The sequence below is a fragment of the Thunnus albacares genome, chromosome 23, assembly GCF_914725855.1.
Source record: "Thunnus albacares chromosome 23, fThuAlb1.1, whole genome shotgun sequence".
NCBI classification, from domain to species: Eukaryota; Metazoa; Chordata; class Actinopteri; order Scombriformes; family Scombridae; genus Thunnus; species Thunnus albacares.
This window is the reverse complement of record NC_058128.1, coordinates 18720323-18741424: the sequence shown is the minus strand read 5'-3', so window position 1 is coordinate 18741424 and position 21102 is coordinate 18720323. Positions and strand designations below refer to the sequence as shown.

The window sequence follows — 21102 nt, the reverse complement described above, 5'->3', positions numbered from 1 at the left end:
TTTTGACCGGCAGCAATTATTAACTTTTCTTTCAGTGTTTGCAGTGGAATTACTGTGGGTGAGTGAGTGAGTTTACATTTGCCACTTTTTTAATCTGATTACAGTAATCTCTTTAATGTAATCTGTCACTCCCACCAGATAAAAACCTACCTCCACCTACCTTATTGTGTCTTGCCTGCTGGTTCTTTGTGTTTGGAGGAAATGCACTGATAGTTTTATTCCTACAGCGATCTCATGACTTACATTTTCCTTTACTTGAAAATGACCTCATTCTAGTTGCACAAGGGACAGAGGAAATTAATGATACTTTTTACTTTAACCCATTTTTCAGACCAAAAATACAACAAATCTGATATGAATACTTCCCAGTGACTATGAAAATACCTTTATGATGTATCTTTTGAATAACCAAGTTTACATATATCATTTCAAAGACGGTTAATACTCATGCAATCACTTATTTGGTGTTTTAATTTTAAAATTAGTTTTTTTCTGTTGAATATGGTAAAGAAAAATCCTAATTACGCCTACTGTGATTATTTTTTATAAAAATAAAGTAATGCAGATTTACTGTCAAATCTGACCTGGATGTTCACAGTGGTCAAGTATATATGCAGCATATAGATGCATACCATGTTATCAAGAGATGTACAGTTTGAGTCCAATAACTTTTGTCGTCTGCCAGATGCAGGGCAAGAGTTACCGAAAAGTTTGATACTACGACCTTCATGTCCATATCTCAACCCAACTGAATACTTGTGGGAGACTTAGAAATCATCAAAACACCAAATGAAGGAATATCTTTTGGAAGAATGGTGTTAATCTCTCTACAGATCTTCTGCAGGTTTGGAGAATCTAATACCAAGGAGCATTACAGCTGTTCTGGAGGTTTGTGGTGGAAAAAAGACCTTACTAAAACAAAATGTTCTTTTTTGTGTATGAAATGTGCTGAACAAATAACTCACCTGAAATTGTCACCCGTCCGGTTAGGTTAGTTAATGCTGTGAAGAAACTGGTCAAAACTGAGGCAACAGAGCAGCAATTATCCTGACTTTAAAGGTGCCCTGTGGGGTTTTCTTGTAAACAAAAATTATGTTTACATTCACTGTTACTCACCAAAACTCATTGTGCATATCCTTGTGATCTAACAAATGTGTTGAATCCATTTGCTTCCTCATAAAACATTTGCAAAACTATTTTGAAATGATTTTAAAATCCTACATTGTTTACATCCATATTAACTGGTTTTAAGTCTTCTTCCTCTCTGCCTTTGTTGGCGCGTTACACCCACCTGTAGATCAGTGGAATATGGTGAAACAATTGGTAGGACTGTGTATCGCATCACCCCTGTGGATGTGTGCGTACATGTACGTACTTGTGCGCATGCACAACGCAAACAAAATGGGGACCGACTCATAAAAAAAAACTGCTCCATAGAGCTACAAGAGTTCACAAACTCCACAGGGAACCTTTAAGTCTCTAGGATGGGTCGTATACCTCCAAAAAGACTGGATCCTACATTTCCCATATTGCAATCACAGTGTATTTCATCAGACCCTCCCTGCCTCCTTCTTTCAAACCGCACTGCTCCAGTTTGTAACACTGTGTTTCTTAGTCAAACTTGAATCTCAAGCCCAATCCCATGACATCATCAGTTATTTTGTACAAACTTTGCTAGGCTCTTTCCTGAACCACAGAAGACATAAACCACCATTTCACAGGCTGTGTAGTAGGCTACTTCTCATGACAAGTCAACAAAACATCATGTGTTAAATCAGTGGAGTGTCCCTTTAAACACCCTTTAATGTGGCTTTATATTACATTCCCTGAGTGAAGGTCAATAGTTGACCTTACAGCGACCTTCTCATACTTTAGTAGTTTAGGAGTTTAGTTTGTGAACAATATGCAATACTTAATTACTGATATTATTACATTTAGTCCCTAAACGCCTCTTTAATGAGTTACACTGTTGCATTTTGCACTACATAATGACTAATTAAAGCATAGCGGTTTGGCCTATTGTATAACCGCATTTACATTAAGCTTTGACTAAAAAATAAATGGAAAACCAGTGTGTGTGTGTGTGTGTGCGTGTATCAGTGTCTGAGCCTGTGGTTGAGTCTTGTGAGTCTGCAACGCGACCTGCCGCGATTTCCTGCTTCGGGTTTCCCTTTAAAAGGGGGCAAGGCTCAATGCTGGGAATTCACGTCATTTCGCCGTTTTACACACATCCAGATCAATGAGAGAGAGAGAGAGAGAGAGAGAGAGAGAGAGAGAGAGAGAGAGAGAGAGAGAGAGAGAGAGAGAGAGAGAGAGAGGCAAAGAGAGAGAGAGGCAGAGAGAGAGAGAGAGAGAGAGAGAGAGAGAGAGAGAGAGAGAGAGAGATATGTCCGTAGCTCTCTCTTCAGTCTTGCTCTTCCAGGAAGGGATTATTAACCAGCGCGCTGCCGACATGTGAAGGGAAAACACACGCAGACAAAAGAAGTTTTCACACCGACAGCCGCGCTGCGGACCCGGCCAGCAGACAGAGAAAACAGCAGGCTACATGAACAAAACAACTTCTCCCACGACAACAAGCCGAGCAGTCGGACTGCCGCCGCTGCTGCGCCGCTTTCTATAGGAGAGAAAGGGAGATAAAGAAGAGAGGAAAAACGGAAAAGTGGAAGGAGAAGGAGAGAAGTTGACGGGAGATAATGTCTGAATCCTCCTCCGCTGCGACCAAGGTAACCCTCGGGCTCCTTTCTCTCTCTCTCTTTTTTTTTTTTTTTTTTTTTTTTGTTTTCACTTTGCGCTGTGTTAGTGTCGCTGTGATATTCCTGCAGGGATTCACAGTGTTGCATATCAGCTCCTGCAGACAGGTAGCAGGGTATCTGGTGGAGGCGCGTTTGTTTTGCTTTGCCAGTCATCTGTTGCTCAAGGCTCCACGCTTTTAGTTCGCCTCCACTCTCTCTGATGGGAAGTCGTGACTGTCTGTGACACGATAAACGGTTGATTTAACCCCCCCCCCCCCCAAAAAAACCGACCCCCACTCAAATAAAAAAAAAAAAAAAAAAAAAAAAAGTGATCAGAGCAGGTGGGCGAGCATGTTTATAAGGATGAGCAGAAAGTGAAGCATCAGTAAGACAGCGGCTGGAAGGATGATCAAACAATAGGGATATACTGTGCTGTAGGATTTTGCAGTTATTAAATTCACCATTGGAGAAGCTCATTGCACAGTTAAGGAATACTGTAATGAGATAGGAGTGCTGCCATTTACACATACTACAGTTTAAGTGACCCATCATTTCAGTGATTTAACACATGAAAAAAATTGCTAAAATTGACAGGTTTTCTGTTGTAGAACTGGAACATTAGTCCATTAATTGATCAGCCAATCAACAGAAAATGAATTGACAGCTATTGTGATGATCGATTAATCGTTTAAGTCATTTATAGAGCAAATATTCCTTAAATCCAGCTTCTCCGATGTGAAGACTTGCTGCTTTCCACTGTTTTTTATTATTGTGAACTCATTTTTGGGGTTTGGGATTGTTGGTCGAACAAGTCTGAACATTACCCCTGAAACTATGATTTATGGTTTTTCTGACATTTTATGGATGAATCAACTAATTGATTCATCGGAAAAATATTCAGTAGATTTATCGATACAGTGTTTTGAGACTTATGGCTGCTGGCCACACTGCAAACAATAACAAGACACTTTGACCATTTAGTTTACAACATGTCAAACGTAATGACACACGCCCGTCACAAGCACAATCATTCATTAATCAGTAATGAAAATAATCCATAGCTGCAGCCGAAGGAAAAGGAAAGCTGTAGGAGATTGAAGTCGATAATGATCGCTTGTTAGTCCCTGTAGGAACTAGACCTGAAACAATAAGTTGATCAATTGTTTCAGTTGTTTAATAAAGCAAAAATAGCAAATATTTCACTGGTTCTGGCTTCTCAAATGTGAAGATTTGCGGCTTTTTGTTTTTATATGAATTCAAATGAATATCTTTGGGGTTTGGACTGTTGCTCAGACACAACAAGACATTTGAAGATGTCATCTTGGGCTCTCAGAAGTCGTGATGGGCATTTTTTCATTCAGTTTCTTTGACACTGCATAGACTTGAATTAAAAGAAATCATCAGATGAAATGATAATTGATATAATTATTAGTTGCAGTCTTAACGGGGACACTATATTATTTGGGATGAGGTCAGCCTGTGGTGTTTTGTTTATGAGGGATGTCTAGTCATTACTGAGTCTGATGTCATTCTTCAGGACGCGGTTGCATCCTGGAGAATGATCTTCACTCTGAGAAGTTTCCACCACAGCAGCCGGTAGACAGGACAAACTCTCACCTTCATGCTGCAGCCCAGTTCTGTCAAGAAAAAAAAAAACACTTTCCCTTTTTCTGCAATGTCTTTATCACAAGCACAGTGTCGTCTTTCCACTAACCTGACCCAAAGCAGTGAGTCCCAGCTGTGTGAGGACTGCAGTTGCAGAAGCGAGGGAGATCGCTTCCTTTTTTTTGGACAACAGAATATGTAGAAAGTGGCTCAAAAGGTCTGTCTGGACGTCAAGCGAAGCCAGGGGGGAGAGAAAGCCTTTCGCTTCTGAAAGGAGGAAATAGAAGACTGAAAGATTATTGCTTGGCTTCCACAGGAAATTCCTGGTACATACAGTTGGTGTGCAGCAGGTCTCAGAGTGGCTGGGTGGTGACAGCAGGCTGAAACGGAGGAAGAAATGGCAAACACTAAGCTTCATTTCCTCAAGAAACTGAGGTAGCTTCAGGTTCTGCCCACGTTTGTAGGAAAGGAAACCAGTCAACAGAGAATGACCGCAAACTGGAAAACCTCATACCTTAACCCAGATTCAATAAATGTGCTGCACAATAGCAGAGTTAGAGTGTCTGAAACCTCAGAGTACTTTTTCTGGTTGTTTTAGTCTAATACAATGTTTAAAAAAAGTAAAAAAAAAAAAAAACCCATCTCAATATCCCAGAGCCCAAGGTCACATCTTCAAATTTCTCATGTGGCTCACCAAAAATCCAAAACCCAAAGACATTCAATTCACTGTCAAATAAAACAGAGAAATGCTCACATTTGGGAAGCTGAAAGCAGAGACTGCTTGGCATTTGTTTCTTGATAAATGATGGAAATGATTGATCGATTATTAAAATGTCCAGTCTGATTTCCCACAGAGGCGCTTTTTCAGTTGATGGTTTATATTTTTCAAAAGGTCCAAACACTCATTTGAATCTCCTCACTTCAGAAATGGATGGTTGTACACGTGTGACTGGTATTGCTTAAGGTGTTTCTGTAATAACAAAAAGTGATATTTTATGTATTGCAGTTGTTAGCTACTGCTGTTGCTACCGTATCTGGTCTGTGTGGACTCATTAAAAAAACAAAACAGTGCCAAAATACAGACATATTTACTGACTTTTTTCATGATGGCCCCACTTGTTTCTTAAGGTTTTCCACCCTGGAAAGAAAAAACATCTGGAAATAGCACTGAGAACTTCTAAATGTTTTCTCTGAAGTTCCAGTTCAAATGGTACTTGGAATGAGCAGTTTTCCATGACCAGGTTAAGAATGACCCATATTGTAATCACTATTGAAGTCAGTAGTTGAGTGTTTAAAAAAAGTCAGAAAATAGTGAAAAATGCCCATTACATCCCTATTCCAATAACATTTTTTTGTCCAAAACCCAAAGATGAAGAAAAAATGAAGTGACAAAGTCTCACGTTTGACAAGTTGGAGCAATCAAATCAAAAAATAACCTCAGCAATAGACTGATTATGGAATGAATCCCTTATTTGACTGATTGTTTCAGCTCTAAATTAGTTGATTTTTTAAAAAAATTTAATAATGATGCAATTCTGATGTATCAAGCAAAAATGACACAGAGACAATTATATTCTGGGACTTGATAAATGTCTGTTAAATCATTGTATATTTAATATGAGGTTTGGACTGTTGGTGAGAAAAAACAAGCAATTTGAATATGTTTCGTGGAGCATTCGTGATATTGGGAAATTTCGTAAACTTTTAGAGACAAAGGGATTCATTTAAACAATAATCAAATCAATAATTAATCGCAGCCATAGACTGTCCTGTATATGTGGTAATTAGACCTTTTTCACTGCAGAGACACGGCCTGTTAGGGCTGAAACAGTTAAGGGATTACTCAATCAACAAAAAAATTAACAATTTTGATCAGATGTCGAAAAGAAGGACAAACATTTGCTTCAAATTTGCTGCTTTTCTCTGTTTTATATCACTACAATGTAACACTTGTAGGTTTTGGCCTGTTGCTCGGACAAAACAAGCTATTTAAAGATGTCATCTCAAGAAAAAGAAACTTGTTTCACTATTTAATTACATTTTATAGACCAAATGATTGATGAAAATCCATCTGCATTTTTTCGGAGCCACTAAGACATCTGAGGGGTGGAAGATACTCAGATGAACATTTTTTTACCAGCAGTGCACTGGTTATTTTAGGGCTCAACTGCACTGGGAAGCAACACATGTGCTAAAGCATGTATGGCATTCTGGATTTCCACAGCTTGACAGGCCTACGTATCAGTTTATTAGGAGCACACACTCCTCTGTCTGTCGAGATGAGACTGAGCCTAGCCGCTGTTGTGGGTGCACGGCGAGGTGAGGCGAGTCAGCGTGGGGCTGTTTGGGTTCAGGGCCGGTGTGTCGTGGAGCTTTGTGAGCCATGCTTTGTGTCTCTGTGTCTATTCATAGCAGGAGAGGAGCTCTTTCAGTCCTTCCGCGAACCCGCTGCCAAACTCCACTTCCTCCCCCGTCCATGCTCCCGCCGCGAGGCCAGCCAGCCGAATGGAGGACGAGCCTGCCAGGCTGCCTGCGCACCTGCGTGAGTCACACACACTCTCTCCCTCTCTCTCTCTCTCTCTCACACACACACACACACACAGATGAGCAGTGACTCCTACTCGCATTGATCAGTCGGTCATTTGAACAGGACAGATTGATTTTCGTCAGTGTTTTTAGCATCTCGCACAGCAAATGTTTTCTGTTCGGTTGAAGCGGTAATGTGGGAAATCGTATTTTTATTTAGTCTCATCCTAGAAGTCACCTGTCAATCAAGCCATGTGGGTGGGTTTTCTGTAAACACAGTCTAAGCTTGTGAAGGTGGCGATATCAGAGTTTAGAGCAGTAAACGGATGTTACAGACAGTGTTATCAGATTCTAAAGAACCACTATGTATAAACTGTTGTGGACTATCACTTTAATAGTGAAAATCCATCACATCCGATCATGACAAGGCACACACACACACACACACACACACACACACACACACACACACACACACACACTCACACACCATTATGAGTGCATGAGTGCCAGCCCAGTCATGCCGTACCTCTCAGCTGGGAGGCGTTGAAGCAGATCTGGGGTCAGACACCTGAACCATACACACTTCCACTGGGCCAGAACTGACAGACCTACCGCACTGGAATAACCATCAGTTACGCAGCAGTGAGGTATAGATAATGTGCAGCAGAGAGCAAATGGAGAGGGGGGGGGGGGGGGGGTTTAGAAGAATTTGGGTTAACTTCAAAGTCAGCATGACATGATCAGTTTATCTGAATTCTGCAGTGTTTCCTCCTTTAGTTTGGCTCTTTTGTCTAATTGAGGATGCGGCTATTGACTAGGTAAGGGTCCAAATCACCTGTAAATTTCAGGAATAAGAACACAGTCCCAGCCAGTCACAGAGAGCGACCCCAAAAACCCAAATCTAAGACATGAATGCAGCTTGTCATAGTCTGAAAGCCAAACAGAGCAAAATTATGCTGATGCTTATATTCATCTATATCGGCACATTTTCTTCTTTAGGATCATGTTTCAGTTTAGCTCTTTCAATACATAACACTATTACTTTACATTATTCTGACCATTGAATTAGAGGCGCCCTTGAACCCTTTTGAATGCGCCAACAAGGTGAATCAGTCTCTGCTTTCAGCCGCGTGAACGAATAAATGACTTGAAAAATAAAGGTGGTGAAATGTTCAGAATTATGTGTGATGGAATTCTAGGAGCTGAGTAATTCAGAAAATACCAGAGAACGTTGGATGTTCTTAGCAAAAGAATTTAATGACAATTTTAAGGACTTAATGGGATACCGAGCTGTGAATTTTTTGTAGCATGGTGAAATTAATTTAAATGAACTTTTGTGTTAAAAATTGTATGCTTTGGAAACATTTGTATAACTTCTCAATGGCTGCCTACGTCTCAGGTTTCTAAAGATGATTTACAAAAACAGCTCTTAAAGCAGGACTGTAACTCAGTTCATTAAACTCAGGGGTTTTGCTGCTTCAAATTAACTTGATCTGGTATGACCAGTTATGGTGGCGAGCAGTGGCCAATGCTAGCAAACTTTATTTACATTACTCAGCCAGCTGGCTTGATGATGTTGTACTATGTTTTAGCCTGTACCAGTTTCAGACTGTTGTTTAGCAGAAGTTAAATAGCCTGCTTTAAATTGATGTACTTCTGCGATCGACATGAGAAACATTAAGCTAACTGCTCCTAGCAACTGCTTTTTCCGTGTCGTCCGAAAATGGCACTGACAAGACCAACATGTCACTCATTGGTGATTAGTGAGGGCAAAATATAACAAATGTAACTCCCATTTCCCAAACCAAAAATGGCTAAGATGAGAACGATGACGAGTGGCTACTTGAGTCTGAATATCAGGCCAAAAAACGGCCCACGATAATAAGTGTGCTTGATTTGTAGTTAATGGGCTATATCACAAAAAATAAAACAAGTATCGTCCTCTTCTCTGCTGTTCATACCAGTTAAAAAAACAGATACATTTGTCATGATTAGCTGAAGCTACAGTAGCAGGACTCCGACTTGTTTTAGATGAGACCAGTAAACGGGTTAATTGGAAGTCATGGGGCTTTTGTTTGAAAGCACTAATTGTCTAATTGGCTAAATAATTTAATTGGCCACTTTGAATCAGTGCAAAGCAAATATGGAAATACAACAAGGACAACCTTCCAATTAGGTTCAGACCAAAGAAAACTAACTGTAGATCTCATAGATACACCTGATTTGGCCAGCACTCGACACTACCTGCACTTTTCTTTTGTTCATTTAGCTTTGAGTAGAATATTGATTGATCCCAAGTCAGAATCAAGTGAGTCAGTGAAGGAAAAATCTGTTGAAATACATTTTGTAAAGGTGTAATTAAATGAAATGAAGCAACACAATGACTTTCACGGCTGGCCAAGGCTTCGGTTCGGTTAGATTGGCTAACCATTGCTTAACCAATGAGAGAACAGGTGGGGCCGGTGTGCTGCCAAGAGATAGACTCGATGTTCAAAGAGTAACCTTAAGCTGCTTTGTCCATGCGTCTGTCAATATTTAACCAGTTTATTTATTTTCTTGCAGCTAAGTGTGAAGTTCAGGGCTTTTGTGGGGCGTTGGGCTGGGTGGCTGTACAAGCTGAAGCTGGATGAGACGCACAGGAAACTCCCTCAGCCCACTTCCTCTTTTGTATTGTTGCAGAAAAAGGAAGAACGTTCAACAGGTCCGCGTTGAGTTTCCTGTCGAGTAAACCGATGGGTCAGTTCACATCCGTAGACTTGTGGAAGTCCTCTGTTTTATTCAGATTTCAAACAGTTCCTCACACAGACTCTCACACATCTGCAGTTCAGGAAAATGTCTCTTTTTCTCTTCAGTGTTTAGTTTATGGCCGCTCCTGGTCGGGATCCACTGTCCTCCCTCAGACAGACAGCGACATGTCTTTGTCACTGCACTCACAGTGCAAAACACCTCTGCTCGTCCTTTCTCCTCCTTCCTATCTAAACACACGTGTTGGAAAACAAGTCGTCCATTAACCCCACACTCAGAGGGAGTTCTGTCCTGAAGGGGGGAGAGGGAAGGAAGAGAGCAGGAGGGAGGAGGGAGGAGGAGAGGGGAAAAAAAGACAGAAAGAAAAAGAATGAGGGAGGAAATTGCAGTGTGGGCAGAAATCCGCCTTCTCCATTTCCTGGGGAGGAAGTGGATTAGATCGGGGAGAGTTGCAGCCTGCTCCTCACACTAAAGAATGCTACCAGGCTCGATTTTAACCCTTTCAGTCACTATAACACACCACAAACCCTAACCCAATGAAGGCAGGTTTAGAATAAATAATTTATCACATCCTAAAAATACACCTTTTATTATCTTGCTTTACTTTGTGGTTTTTGTTATCTTGTGTTTTTTTTTTTTTAGTTTTCTTTTTTTTATCAGGGTTTCGATTCTGTTATCTGTTTGTTGTTATTCCAGTGAAGCACTGAGTCCTCAATGGAATGATTCGAATAATTCTTTCCAAGTATAAGAAAAGACATTTCAGTGGAAATGAGTTGGGGTTTGTGAAGTGAACTCTTACAAAAAGCAGTACAGAAGAATCTGAGTCACCATTTCTGCAATGGTGCAAATTGTAAACTCACCTCGTATAACAGTGTAATGTATAGAAGGGGTTGTACTTCTTAAGCGCTCTTGCCAAGAAATTTGTCCAAGACATCTTGTAGAACCTTTTTACTTTTCATTTTTTTGTAAACAAACGATATATAACATGTACTTTTGGACAGAGCTGCAGCCCCCCAATGCCAACTTCAGAAAGATAACGAGGGAGAGTTTTTCCGAAATATTCTGAAGCTTTTCTGATGCAGTATACAGGCGCCTCAACTCCAAAAATAAACAAAGAGCATGGACTACAGCGTTTTATATTAAATGGGTATTTTCATGAAATAGACAGAGCCTAACCTCCTAAACCTAACCCTAACAAACATTAATTACACATTTGTAAAGTTTTTTTTTTTTGCCTGCTGTTACATACGTGCTCTTAGATTATTACATTAAATCAAGTAACAGTGTAAAAAAAAAAAATTTTTTTTTATTCAGTTGTGGCTTTAAAGAACTCCACATGAAACAGCTTGCGTAAGGAGTCATCTAGGAAGATGAGTCTGTGTGCAAATATGTTTGCAGCTTTAAACAGCTAGTGGAGGAGTGCTGTCAACCACCCGTGATGTTTTCTTTGTTTGTCTGTATGTGTCAAAAGCGAGACAAGAACTAAAAGGCCTGGCAGAGTTTTGGCCAGCACACACAGAAACAGAGCAGTGCAGATGCTAACCAACCAACTGGATTTGTTGGGTTTTAATTCAGTCGCGACTCCGGCAACATTGCTCGATATGACGGTTACATACTCTCAATATGAAGCAACTGAGAGTTAGTCACAGAGAAAACACTTCATTATTTAAAGGTCCGAAACACAAAGCCTATTATTTTTCAATAAACGTGCATGAAATACAAAGAATAACAGTGGCTGCAAGAGCAGAAATATCTGACTGGATGATTAAAAAAAATCTATGTCCATGGAAACAAGACTGGCTGGTTTCCTTGGTGTGTGTGCACGCATGTGTGTGTGTGTGTGTGTGTGCTCACAGCTGGGTTTTGCACTATGCATGCTTGTATGAGTGGGTGGATGAGTGTGAGTGAACCTTGTGTCTTTGTGTAAAGCTTGCCAGAGGTAGTGTAGGTGTATAGTGTGTGCGTGTGTGTGTGTGTGTGTGTGTGTGTGTGTGTGTGTGTGTGTGTGTGTGTGTGTATGAGTAAGCATGTGTGTGTTACCATACATGACTGCAAACCCCCCGCCAGCTTCCTTTGGTCTCTGCTCTCTCTCTTTGTGGTATATTACCCATTTTACTGTGTGGGGGAATTGGTGTTATAAAGTGTGTATGTGTGTAAGTGTGTGTGTGTGTGTGTGTGTGTGATTGTGTGTGTGTGTGATTGTGTGTGTGTGTTTGGTCTTTCTGAGGGGAAATTTCCTGCCCCTGGAAGCAGCTCTTGTCCTCAGGAATTTCCTGAGTGGGCAGACGGCGCTTCCTGAATAAATGTTGTTGTTGTTGTTGTTGTGTTGTGTGTGTGTGTGTGTGTATGTGTGTGTGGGTGTGTGTGTGTGTTTGTGTTTAACTCGCTCTCTTTTCTCCTCTGAAAGGGAAACTGTTCTCACATGCCAGCGAGTGAGCTGAGTGCAGCCCCCTTCTCTTCCTGTTCGCGACACACTCCACATGGCATTTAAAAGAAGGGGGGGGGGGGGGGGGCTTTACTCCCAACGTCACAATGAACACACACTCATGTTACAGACTGGTGAGTGTTGATTTCAGGCTTTAACAGGAAAAGTCAGAAAAGCACAATTAAGTGAAACTGCTCTTCTTCTTGATAAATATCCAGTTCATGAAGTCTTTCCCATTTGCTTTTCCTAACACTTGGTCTGGTGGATCTTTCCTGCCATACAGGAAGTGATGTGTTTTTTATATTTCCGGTATGTTTGGAATAATAATAATAATAAGGAGAAGAAGTGGAAAAACTTGGTATTTAGCATGAGCAGTGATCACTACTATGGCTTAACCTGCAGAAACTCAAACCTCAACAACAGATAATCAGCAGACAACACTGTTTTAATGGCTTGCTCCTGCAATGTAGTATTTGCACTTCCATAGATAAAGGGAACTTGAGAGAAACACATTTAAAAAAAAAGGTCAAAATTGATGCAAAAGAGGCAAAAATCCTGACTTTTAATCCCCAGTATGGGTTCAAAAGCTCAAAAACACTAGATCCTACACCTTGATAGCATCTTTTTGTTAGATCCACCCTGCTTTGTAAATGCCATGTCTTTTAAACTCCATAGCTTTGCCCCAATTCCATACTGCATACTAATTGTGTACGGTATGTACTAAATTAAACTTAACAGTTACAGTAGTAACTTAACATACCTGATTGTTTTATACTAATAGGAAATAATACAATACAACGCCACTGGACGACAATCAGATTGACGCCAGTTTAACTTCACAATGTTAGTTCATTTTTTTGCAGATGTGAGTAGGGTTTATATTTTTCAGCTTTGCATTATGGGATTGTATGGTACACCAAGGGCACACTCAAAAACACTCAAATGTTTGTCGGTGTGCATGGTGCATTTTGAGTATACTTTTCCAGTGCAAGCAGATTACAGACTCAAAACCTGCTTAGAATTAGTATGTAGTTTGGAATTGAGACATAGTGCATGACCTTAGTTTTTACGCAGGTTTTCTGTTACAAATTTAAAGTTGTCAGGCCCAAGCTGAGGTTTTTTTTTCTCAGACTTCACAATGCTCCTCCAGAGCAGCAGAAGACATTATCCAGCTGTTTCACAGGCTGAGTGGAACTCCCTGTGACATGTAAAGTGACTTTGACATATAAAATCAGTGGTGTTCCTGCGTAATTGGTGAGTTCTGGGAAATGCAGTGCTGAAACACCGCAAACAAAGATGGAAACAGTATCCCAAACTTAGGATCTGACAGATTTTCACTTAATCCTGCAGTACATTGAAACCCTTTAACTCTACAAATTGTGTGAAAAATTACATAAATTAGTGAACAGTGGTTTCCCAATCTGTGGAAAGATTAGGAGAGGTAAATGAAAACATGTTTTGGTTACAAAAAATGTAATGTGTAGTTTTACCTTTTGAAATGTATTTAAATGAAACAATCTCACAGACTAAGTTCAGGATTTGCAAGTAGATGTTTCTTTTATTTTATATATATATATATATATATATATATATATATATGGTTGTGAATTGCTGTCGTAGACGCTTTGCATTAGATGTGATCACTTAAGTGTTATACTGCACAAAATGCTGACTTCATTTTCTCTACATGGAAAAAAAAGTATTTGATGCTTTCAGGGTGTGTGTGGGTTTCAGACAGGCAGGGGCCTTTTTGATTTAGTTAACAAATGTCTTTGAAGCTTCTGCATTTTAAAAAAAAAAGAAAGGAGAAAAAAAAAATTGGCTCCTGAACAAAAGGAAGAGTGGCAGTTGAAACTGGATTCAGGAACTAACCTACAAGAGCCGGCTTGCTCCTGTGCTCAACAACAAGCTATCAAAAACAGGTCGCGCTACTTCCTGGCCATAAAAGTTCCGTGTGATTGATGATCTGTTTTATGTTTGTTTTGGCTGGATGACGTCCAGTTTTTGCTGGACGGGGACAGGCACGTGCATGCCGGTGGAGGAAGTAGAGGATGAATATGAGAAAAGGGGGGGATTTCTCTTGACTGAAAAGTAAAAGTGTGTGTGTGTGTGTGTGTGTGTGTGTATGTGTGTAGGTGGATTTTCCCCTGCCGCACCCACCTGACAGGGAATCAATGTACAGAGAGACACAAAAAGTGAGAGGAGATGAGTAGTGGTGTGAGGATTGACTGAGGAAATGTGTTGCTCTCATACCCACATGTCCCTGAGTCAGGGTGTCAGAAGGTCATGGCTAGCCCTCCTCCTCTTTCCTCCTTCCTCCTCCTCCTCCTCCTCCTCCTCCTCCTCCTCCTCCTCCTTCTCCTTGGTCTGGAGAAAGAAAAACCTTTACTCTATTGAGATAGCAAGACCAATATCCGCCTACTTCTGCTTCGAGAGAAAAGGCAAACATTGACTGAGGAACTGAGTGAGTAAGGAGCTTTGAGTTTGGAGAGCAAAGTCCCAGTTTTACTGATGCAGCCATGCTTTTTTTTTTTGTTTATTTACTTTCAGTTCATTGAGGCCAGGCTAAGCTGTAATTCTCAGTCTGAGATTTTTATGTGGATAAGTTCGTTGTGTATATTTAGACTCTTGAAAGTCAGAAGTTTCTGACAGAAAATAATATCTGAGACTTTCAGGTTCCAGTATGACTCAAAGTACAGCGTCTGTGCAGTTTTGTTCCAGATTTGCGATTAAAGACAAAGGAAGCAGACAGAAATGTATGACGCACCAGAAAGGCTGAACATGTTCACTCAAAACCTGTTTTCAAAATGACTTTACTAGCCCTCACTTGTTATGCTACAAAATAACTATAGGACACAGACATTAATCCCTGGTGACCAAGTTACTAGATGAAAATATTCCCCAGTGAGCTCCATAGAAAAAGATATGTTTTTGGAATACTCACATCTTCAGGGTCCTTATGTTGAGAGGGTTAGCAGGCCTCAGGTTAATAACCCTCCCGTCATGCGTGCTTGATATCTTCATCAGCTACAGCACATATAGAACATCATCTACCTATATATGTTTTGCACTTGTTGATACTCTCCCACAGCTCAGTTGAACCCTGTTAAAGTTTAGCTCTTCATATAGAAAATGATAATCATCCCACAACACTTTTTTTTCCACTACCGTGTGGCTTTTTCTGTACATCCAAAATTTAGTAAGCCGAGAAATGTTCGTCAGAAAATTTTCTATACTGTAGATTTATAGGCTTGCTAAATATTTTGTGTATATAAATGAATTGTTTTTATTCAGTCATTTACTTTTTACAAATGATTTCATAAATCCAGCTACCGATTTATGAGAGGCGATAAAAACGTTGTCAGGCTTTTCCTTAAGCTGTTTCTGCAATGTTGGCTCATAGGATAAGATCTATGCTGCATATCTGTCATTGCTTGCAAAGAAAGCAGTGCCTATGCAAGTTACTGTCTGCCTAAACTTTGTCTCGAGCAGTTGTGTGCATAAGCTACACAATGGATATCATATACATGTATTTAATCAGTGTTCAAAGTGTGCTAGTATGACAGTTAGTGTACAGAAGTAGATGTTTGCTACCATTTTAAATTGTGATAACTTCAAGAAGAGTTCACACTGTTTTTTTAATTTTTGTTACTTACCTATTTAAAATATTACACCAACATTAGTAATATTTTGACTTTTTGTAAGCTGTAAGTTATCAATTTTGATTATATTGGGTTATGGGAAGATATTCCTGAACCCCACACTCAAAACTCAAGCAAGTTTAGTAGTATATTTCATGTGCTCAAAACATGGTCAGAATCAACATACTGTGTTTATACTGTAGTTGGGATATCTGAACTGAAACCGATATCTAAACACGAAATCAATCAAAAGGATTAGTAATGGTTCCCAATCAGAAACAGATAGAAACTATTTTTCTTGTATCTGTTCAGACACATCTGTTATCATGGTTATTGTTAACAGACACAGATCTCCAATATGGCCACCAGAGGTGGAGGTTACATCTGTTAAATCTTTTTTTGTCAGTCCAGTTATAAATTGGCAGTTTTTAGCGAGTGAAACCTAAGCAACTCGGACAGCAGTGTGTGAGTGTCGGGGTGATGTGTGGAGCTAAACTGTGATTCTGGACGGGACCTTTAAGCTTCACAGCAGGACAGACCTCATTAACTCGTCTGGCTGAGAGGGGAAGTTGAGGGCTTCTGTACCGCAACAACGAAACAAGATACCGGTGATCTCATCCTCCTCTTCTCTTCATTCATCCCAAGCGCTTATGAGTTGCCTTGGCAACTTGTGCACTCTGTGTGTGTATGTGTGTCTTAGTGAGCATGAGCGGGGGCCTGAGAAACCACAGAGTGAAAATTATGTGTCATCAGAGAGGATTAGGAGCCCACGGTTTAGTCAAGGGCTTGGGATCCTACTGCTGGCATGCTTGAGGGTGTTATTCAATGTAAACACACACACATGCATATACACACTCATGAACACTGTGAACCTGAGTTTGCACTCAACAAAATCAGAGACTGATGACAAGGAAGACTGAAATTGATTTTCTTACTGTAAGCAGCAACAAATGTGGAACAGATTCTCTGACAGAAAACAACCAAAAAGGACAAATTTATCAGCTCTAGGAAGTGTGTGAACACATCGAAGGTACAGAACGTCAGGGTCGAAAGTGCTCTCTTTCTTCTCCTCTCACTCCCTCTTCATGCCATCCGTTTTCCTTTCCACCTCAAAGTAAGCAAAGGATGTTTGTGTCTCAGTGGCCGCGCTGCAACTGAAAGTTTCCCAGTGGTGTTTAGAATCAGTTCCCGTTTATATTACATGGATATGAGATAAAATTTAAAAAAAAAAAGACCCTGAAACTCGCAACTTGAATGTGACTCAGTTTTTAATGCAGAGATCAAGAATGATCAACGTTGACAAGACGAGACTGCAGATGGAAATTAGCTAGCAGCTCAATCTGGTACAGTACATCTCTTCCCCTTGTGTGAGATGAATGTTTTCTTTTGTACATGGTCCCTGACAAATAAATGTAATAAACTAAATGACAGATAAATCTTCCATGATTCAGCTACATCTGTCCAGTTGGCGGCTTGCTGAGCTACGTTAGCAAGAACAAAAACACACGTCAGTGGAGAGAAAAAAAGCTATTAGTCACTCGATCTGTATTTGGGCAGAGACTTTAGTAGTTTTTGTCGAATCCTTGGGTTGGACATGCTAACATTCATTTTTATACAGAACCATGCTGCAGTAAATACTCATCTTAGATGGACAGTGGCACAAAAGCGTTTTGGTTTATTTTCTCTATCATTATGGCTAGATTAACCTGCTGTTGGGCCCAAAGGCAAAAAGAGCTATTGTCCCCTATTGACCTCCTATTCCTCACACTCTGTTTGCACTGTATATGTACCCTGTTTGGTTTAAGTACCCATTAGGTCAGCTGGAATACTATCTGGCTCTGGTTCACAGTGTGTCAGTACATTTGTGGTATTACGCACCAGTGTTTATTCAACTGAAAAAAATGAAAGCAGCTATGATCAATATTTTTACATCAACAGTGGATAACATAACTACTTGTATGTGACAAGTGTGGCTCATAGTGATGAACCTACAGAGAATTGTCTCCAACTGTGCTCAGCTCTACAGACAGACAGTTTCTCTACAAACAGTTTCAGCATCTTTCAGCTCATTGTTTTGATTTTACTGCTGGCAAGCTTCCCGTTCTGGTTCACTCTCATTGCTCTCATCAGCGTTCTTTTCAGACACAGCCATTTTCGGCTAAAGACAAAATCTGATAAACCCACTGCATGTTACCTGTGCAACATCAAACAGCAGACAGACAAAGTTAGCAATTAGCTAACGTACACAAAGGAACAATAGCTGTTGAAAAAAACAGTTATTCCCCTCAGGAGTTGGTGGAGACAAAAAACTGAGGTAAAAGGAGCTCATGTTGCTCCATGTCTCCTCAATGTGTAAATAAGCAACTATTTGCCAACACATTCTGCACTATTTGAACTAGATTTTCACACAGGTTTATACAAGACAGGACATAATGGGTAAAAACGCAGCAGCCATCTTAAGGCCCTTATGATTTCAGTTTATGTTGTGCTTTAGCCTATTACCAGACAATCTATTGATCAATCATATCACAACAAACCAATTGCTAGACAGCCTTTGGACCACCTAAGAGTCTGAGAACCAGAGGCGGTTGCCTGCTTTGCCTGGTTGATCTTTTTTTCCTCCTTTTGTATCATAACTTTATTTTGTAAAATGAATCCTTTATCTCCTATCTGCCACATAGACCATACTTATACAACCGCAAGTTGCCAGTGATGTAGATGTAAACATAGTCGGTCCAAACTTGCAATAAGACATTTCTAAACAAAGCAGTGGTTCTTATTCATTTGGAACCAGTTTCCATTCAAACCCACTTATCCTACAACAGATATGAATAGTCGGAAGAGTCAGATAGTATGGATTCAGGACTGAGCATGATGTCCTACTCTGTGAACTTGATCTGAGTACTGGCTTAGTATCTGTTTCCCTTCCTGTTTGTCTTCCCTGTTTGCCTTTCCTTCCTCTTTTTACGTCTTTGTTTAGTCCTCTTGTTCCTGCTATTTTACCTAATCTGCCCCCATGTTTTTCTGCTGTCTTCACACACTATCCCCCGCTGCTCTCATCACTCTTTCCTCTCCGTTTCCACTCTTCCTTTTCTCTCCTCTGTGTTGCTGCTGTCTGTTAATAAACCTCCCGGCGACGCTCTCTAACCTTACCGCAGGAAGTTTCCTGTGCTGAAACGGTGCCCACGCTGGATTGCTTCCTGCCAAAGTGCGTTGTGGGACACGTTTGTATGGGCCCCCTTCTTCCTCCTCCCTTCTGCTCCCCTTGTTGCTTCCTCCTTTGGGCTCTGTGCAGATGGCTGAGGCCAGCAGACCGGATCTTGGAGGGGTTTTGGCAGAGCAGCACCTCTCTCCGGCCCTGGAGAGAGCATACCGCAGCCATGACCTCGCGACCCGGACTGCACTGCTGCCTGCCCGGCCTCGCTGCTCTCACAAGTCAGCCACGAGAGACGAGCGTACAGCTGGTGCACGCAGCGCAGATGGCAGCTTGATTCAATATTGATAGAAAGTCAATGATGTAGTCAGTTAGGAGTATTCACGCATCGTTAATCTATTCCTGTTATTTAGTACAGTTAAAATTACACATAATGTGATTTCTGAAAAACTACAAAACAGACATCGTCACTCTTCTGCCTCCAGACAGTAATAAATATAACCTCAAGGCGGAAATCTTTAGCAGTTTGAATGACACGGAACATATGTTTGATATTTTCTATCACAAATTGATCCCGTTGTGAATCAACCCGTGGCCAGTTCATCTTGCATATGAAAACTTCGGATTGCAGTTAATTTTATCTTTTTCTTACCTTTTCTGCTTATGTCCTCAACGGATTAATATTCCTATTAAAAACGTATTGTGTGTAAATTCATAGCTACATCTACATACAGTATATTACAGATAATATAGGCTAGAGATAATGTAATCTAGCCATGATTTCTATACTCCGTGTTTGAAGGCCTAAAAAACCTGTGAAGAAATGTAGTTTCTTATCTGCTTACCACTAGTTGCTGTGGTTGTGGTTGTGAAACACCTGTATCCCATTCCCTGACACTTTCTTTGGACGTCTGTTGACAAGTTGGGGGTCAGAGCTTGACAGTCTGTAAGCTGCCTGTGCTTCAGATAACCTAGGCCTTCTCAAGCTTATCGGCAGCGCTCGTGCCACTATCTGAATACAGAGGACTAGAAGGGAGGGAAGAAATGGGAAGCTGACAATCTAGACAGGGTTTCATTTTATATTGATTGCTCTCTGTGAAAACTTCCTTTGTTTGACGGGCAGGAGGGAGCTGAAGGGGGGAGGCCTGAAAGCGAGCACAAGGTTCCTATTACTTGTGTGACAGTGACATTGGCGGCCAAAGATAACAGCTGTCCGACTCCCAGAGGAAGTGTTTGAGGTCGGGTGATAAGTGAGAAGTAAGAAATGAGTATTTATGCTCCATGTGGATGTCATGGATGTTCTGATCAGAGCTACACACTCTTGCAATTCTGTTGGTATGTGTGTATGCGTGTGAAAGAGAGAAGGAGATAGAAGAAGAGAAGGAGGTGAGCCTGAGTCATACTGCAAAACACTGAGATACACTGAGTGCAAAATGACTCGATGAGGTGGCAGTATCTGTGTTAACTGGGATAAATAAGCATCAAAAATGTTTATGTGTAATACTAAAAATATACATCCTGTTGTGTCAGACAATATCAAGATCAGAGTTTGAGAACATTTCAGAAATAATCTCAGTGGTGGAAATAAACCTCAGAGGATGGAGCCAGAGAACAGTACAGTAGTTCATCAGGCTTAATAAAATTTGACTAAAATTCAGTGAATGAAATGATGAGGAAGGAAGGAAAAAAGAGTAGGATGCTAATATGATCAAGCCTAGCGCACTGCTGCTAGCTGCAAATTTTTTTTTTTGCCACAATTAGTAATGTATATTAGCTATTTAGCTTAGCTGACCATACCAGTTCAAATCAAAGACTGAAGAAGATGGGCATAGTGTCAGATGCTTCGCCGCTTGCTGACATATTGTCATTTAGTGAAGCTAGAAAACCCAAAATATAACCAAAAAAGGGAATTCTGGATGACTGATATTTTTTTAATAAACCAGTATTTTGAAAATTGTCACAAAGACCTACTTTTGAGAAGTGAAGTTAGCTAATGAGATCTTAACTTTTTGTTTAACTTTGTGTTAACTTGAGGCAGTTTTCTATTCAGTCACTTTATTACAGTCTGAGTTTAGACTGTAATGAAGTGATTTAGTGTATGTAGAGTATTTGAAGTGCTTCCACATTAGCCTAAGCATTTAGCTATGGTGGTTGCTGCTGAGGTCAGGTTAGCCACGTTCTTCTAGGTAAGTTAGTTAGTTAGCCCTCTAATACATAAATACATTTAATACTGTAAAATGGTGTTGCTTTTTATATATCTATCTTGAACAG

The 21102-nt window shown here is 40.4% G+C and overlaps 1 protein-coding gene across 2 annotated transcripts in view; it reads left to right on the top strand.

The window, feature by feature from the left end:
- Window positions 1-2350: 2350 nt before the first annotated feature.
- Window positions 2351-21102, top strand: part of etv6 (ETS variant transcription factor 6) — a 28430-nt gene continuing 9678 nt past the window's right edge. The window contains exons 1-2 of one of the 2 annotated variants that reach the window (XM_044343859.1): window positions 2351-2723; window positions 6753-6879. In XM_044343859.1, coding sequence (XP_044199794.1) covers window positions 2694-2723; window positions 6753-6879 — 157 coding nt within the window. In that variant the 5' untranslated portion in view covers window positions 2351-2693. Of the gene's footprint in view, window positions 2724-6749; window positions 6880-21102 lie in introns of both variants that reach the window. The other variant, XM_044343858.1, reaches the window with a different exon arrangement.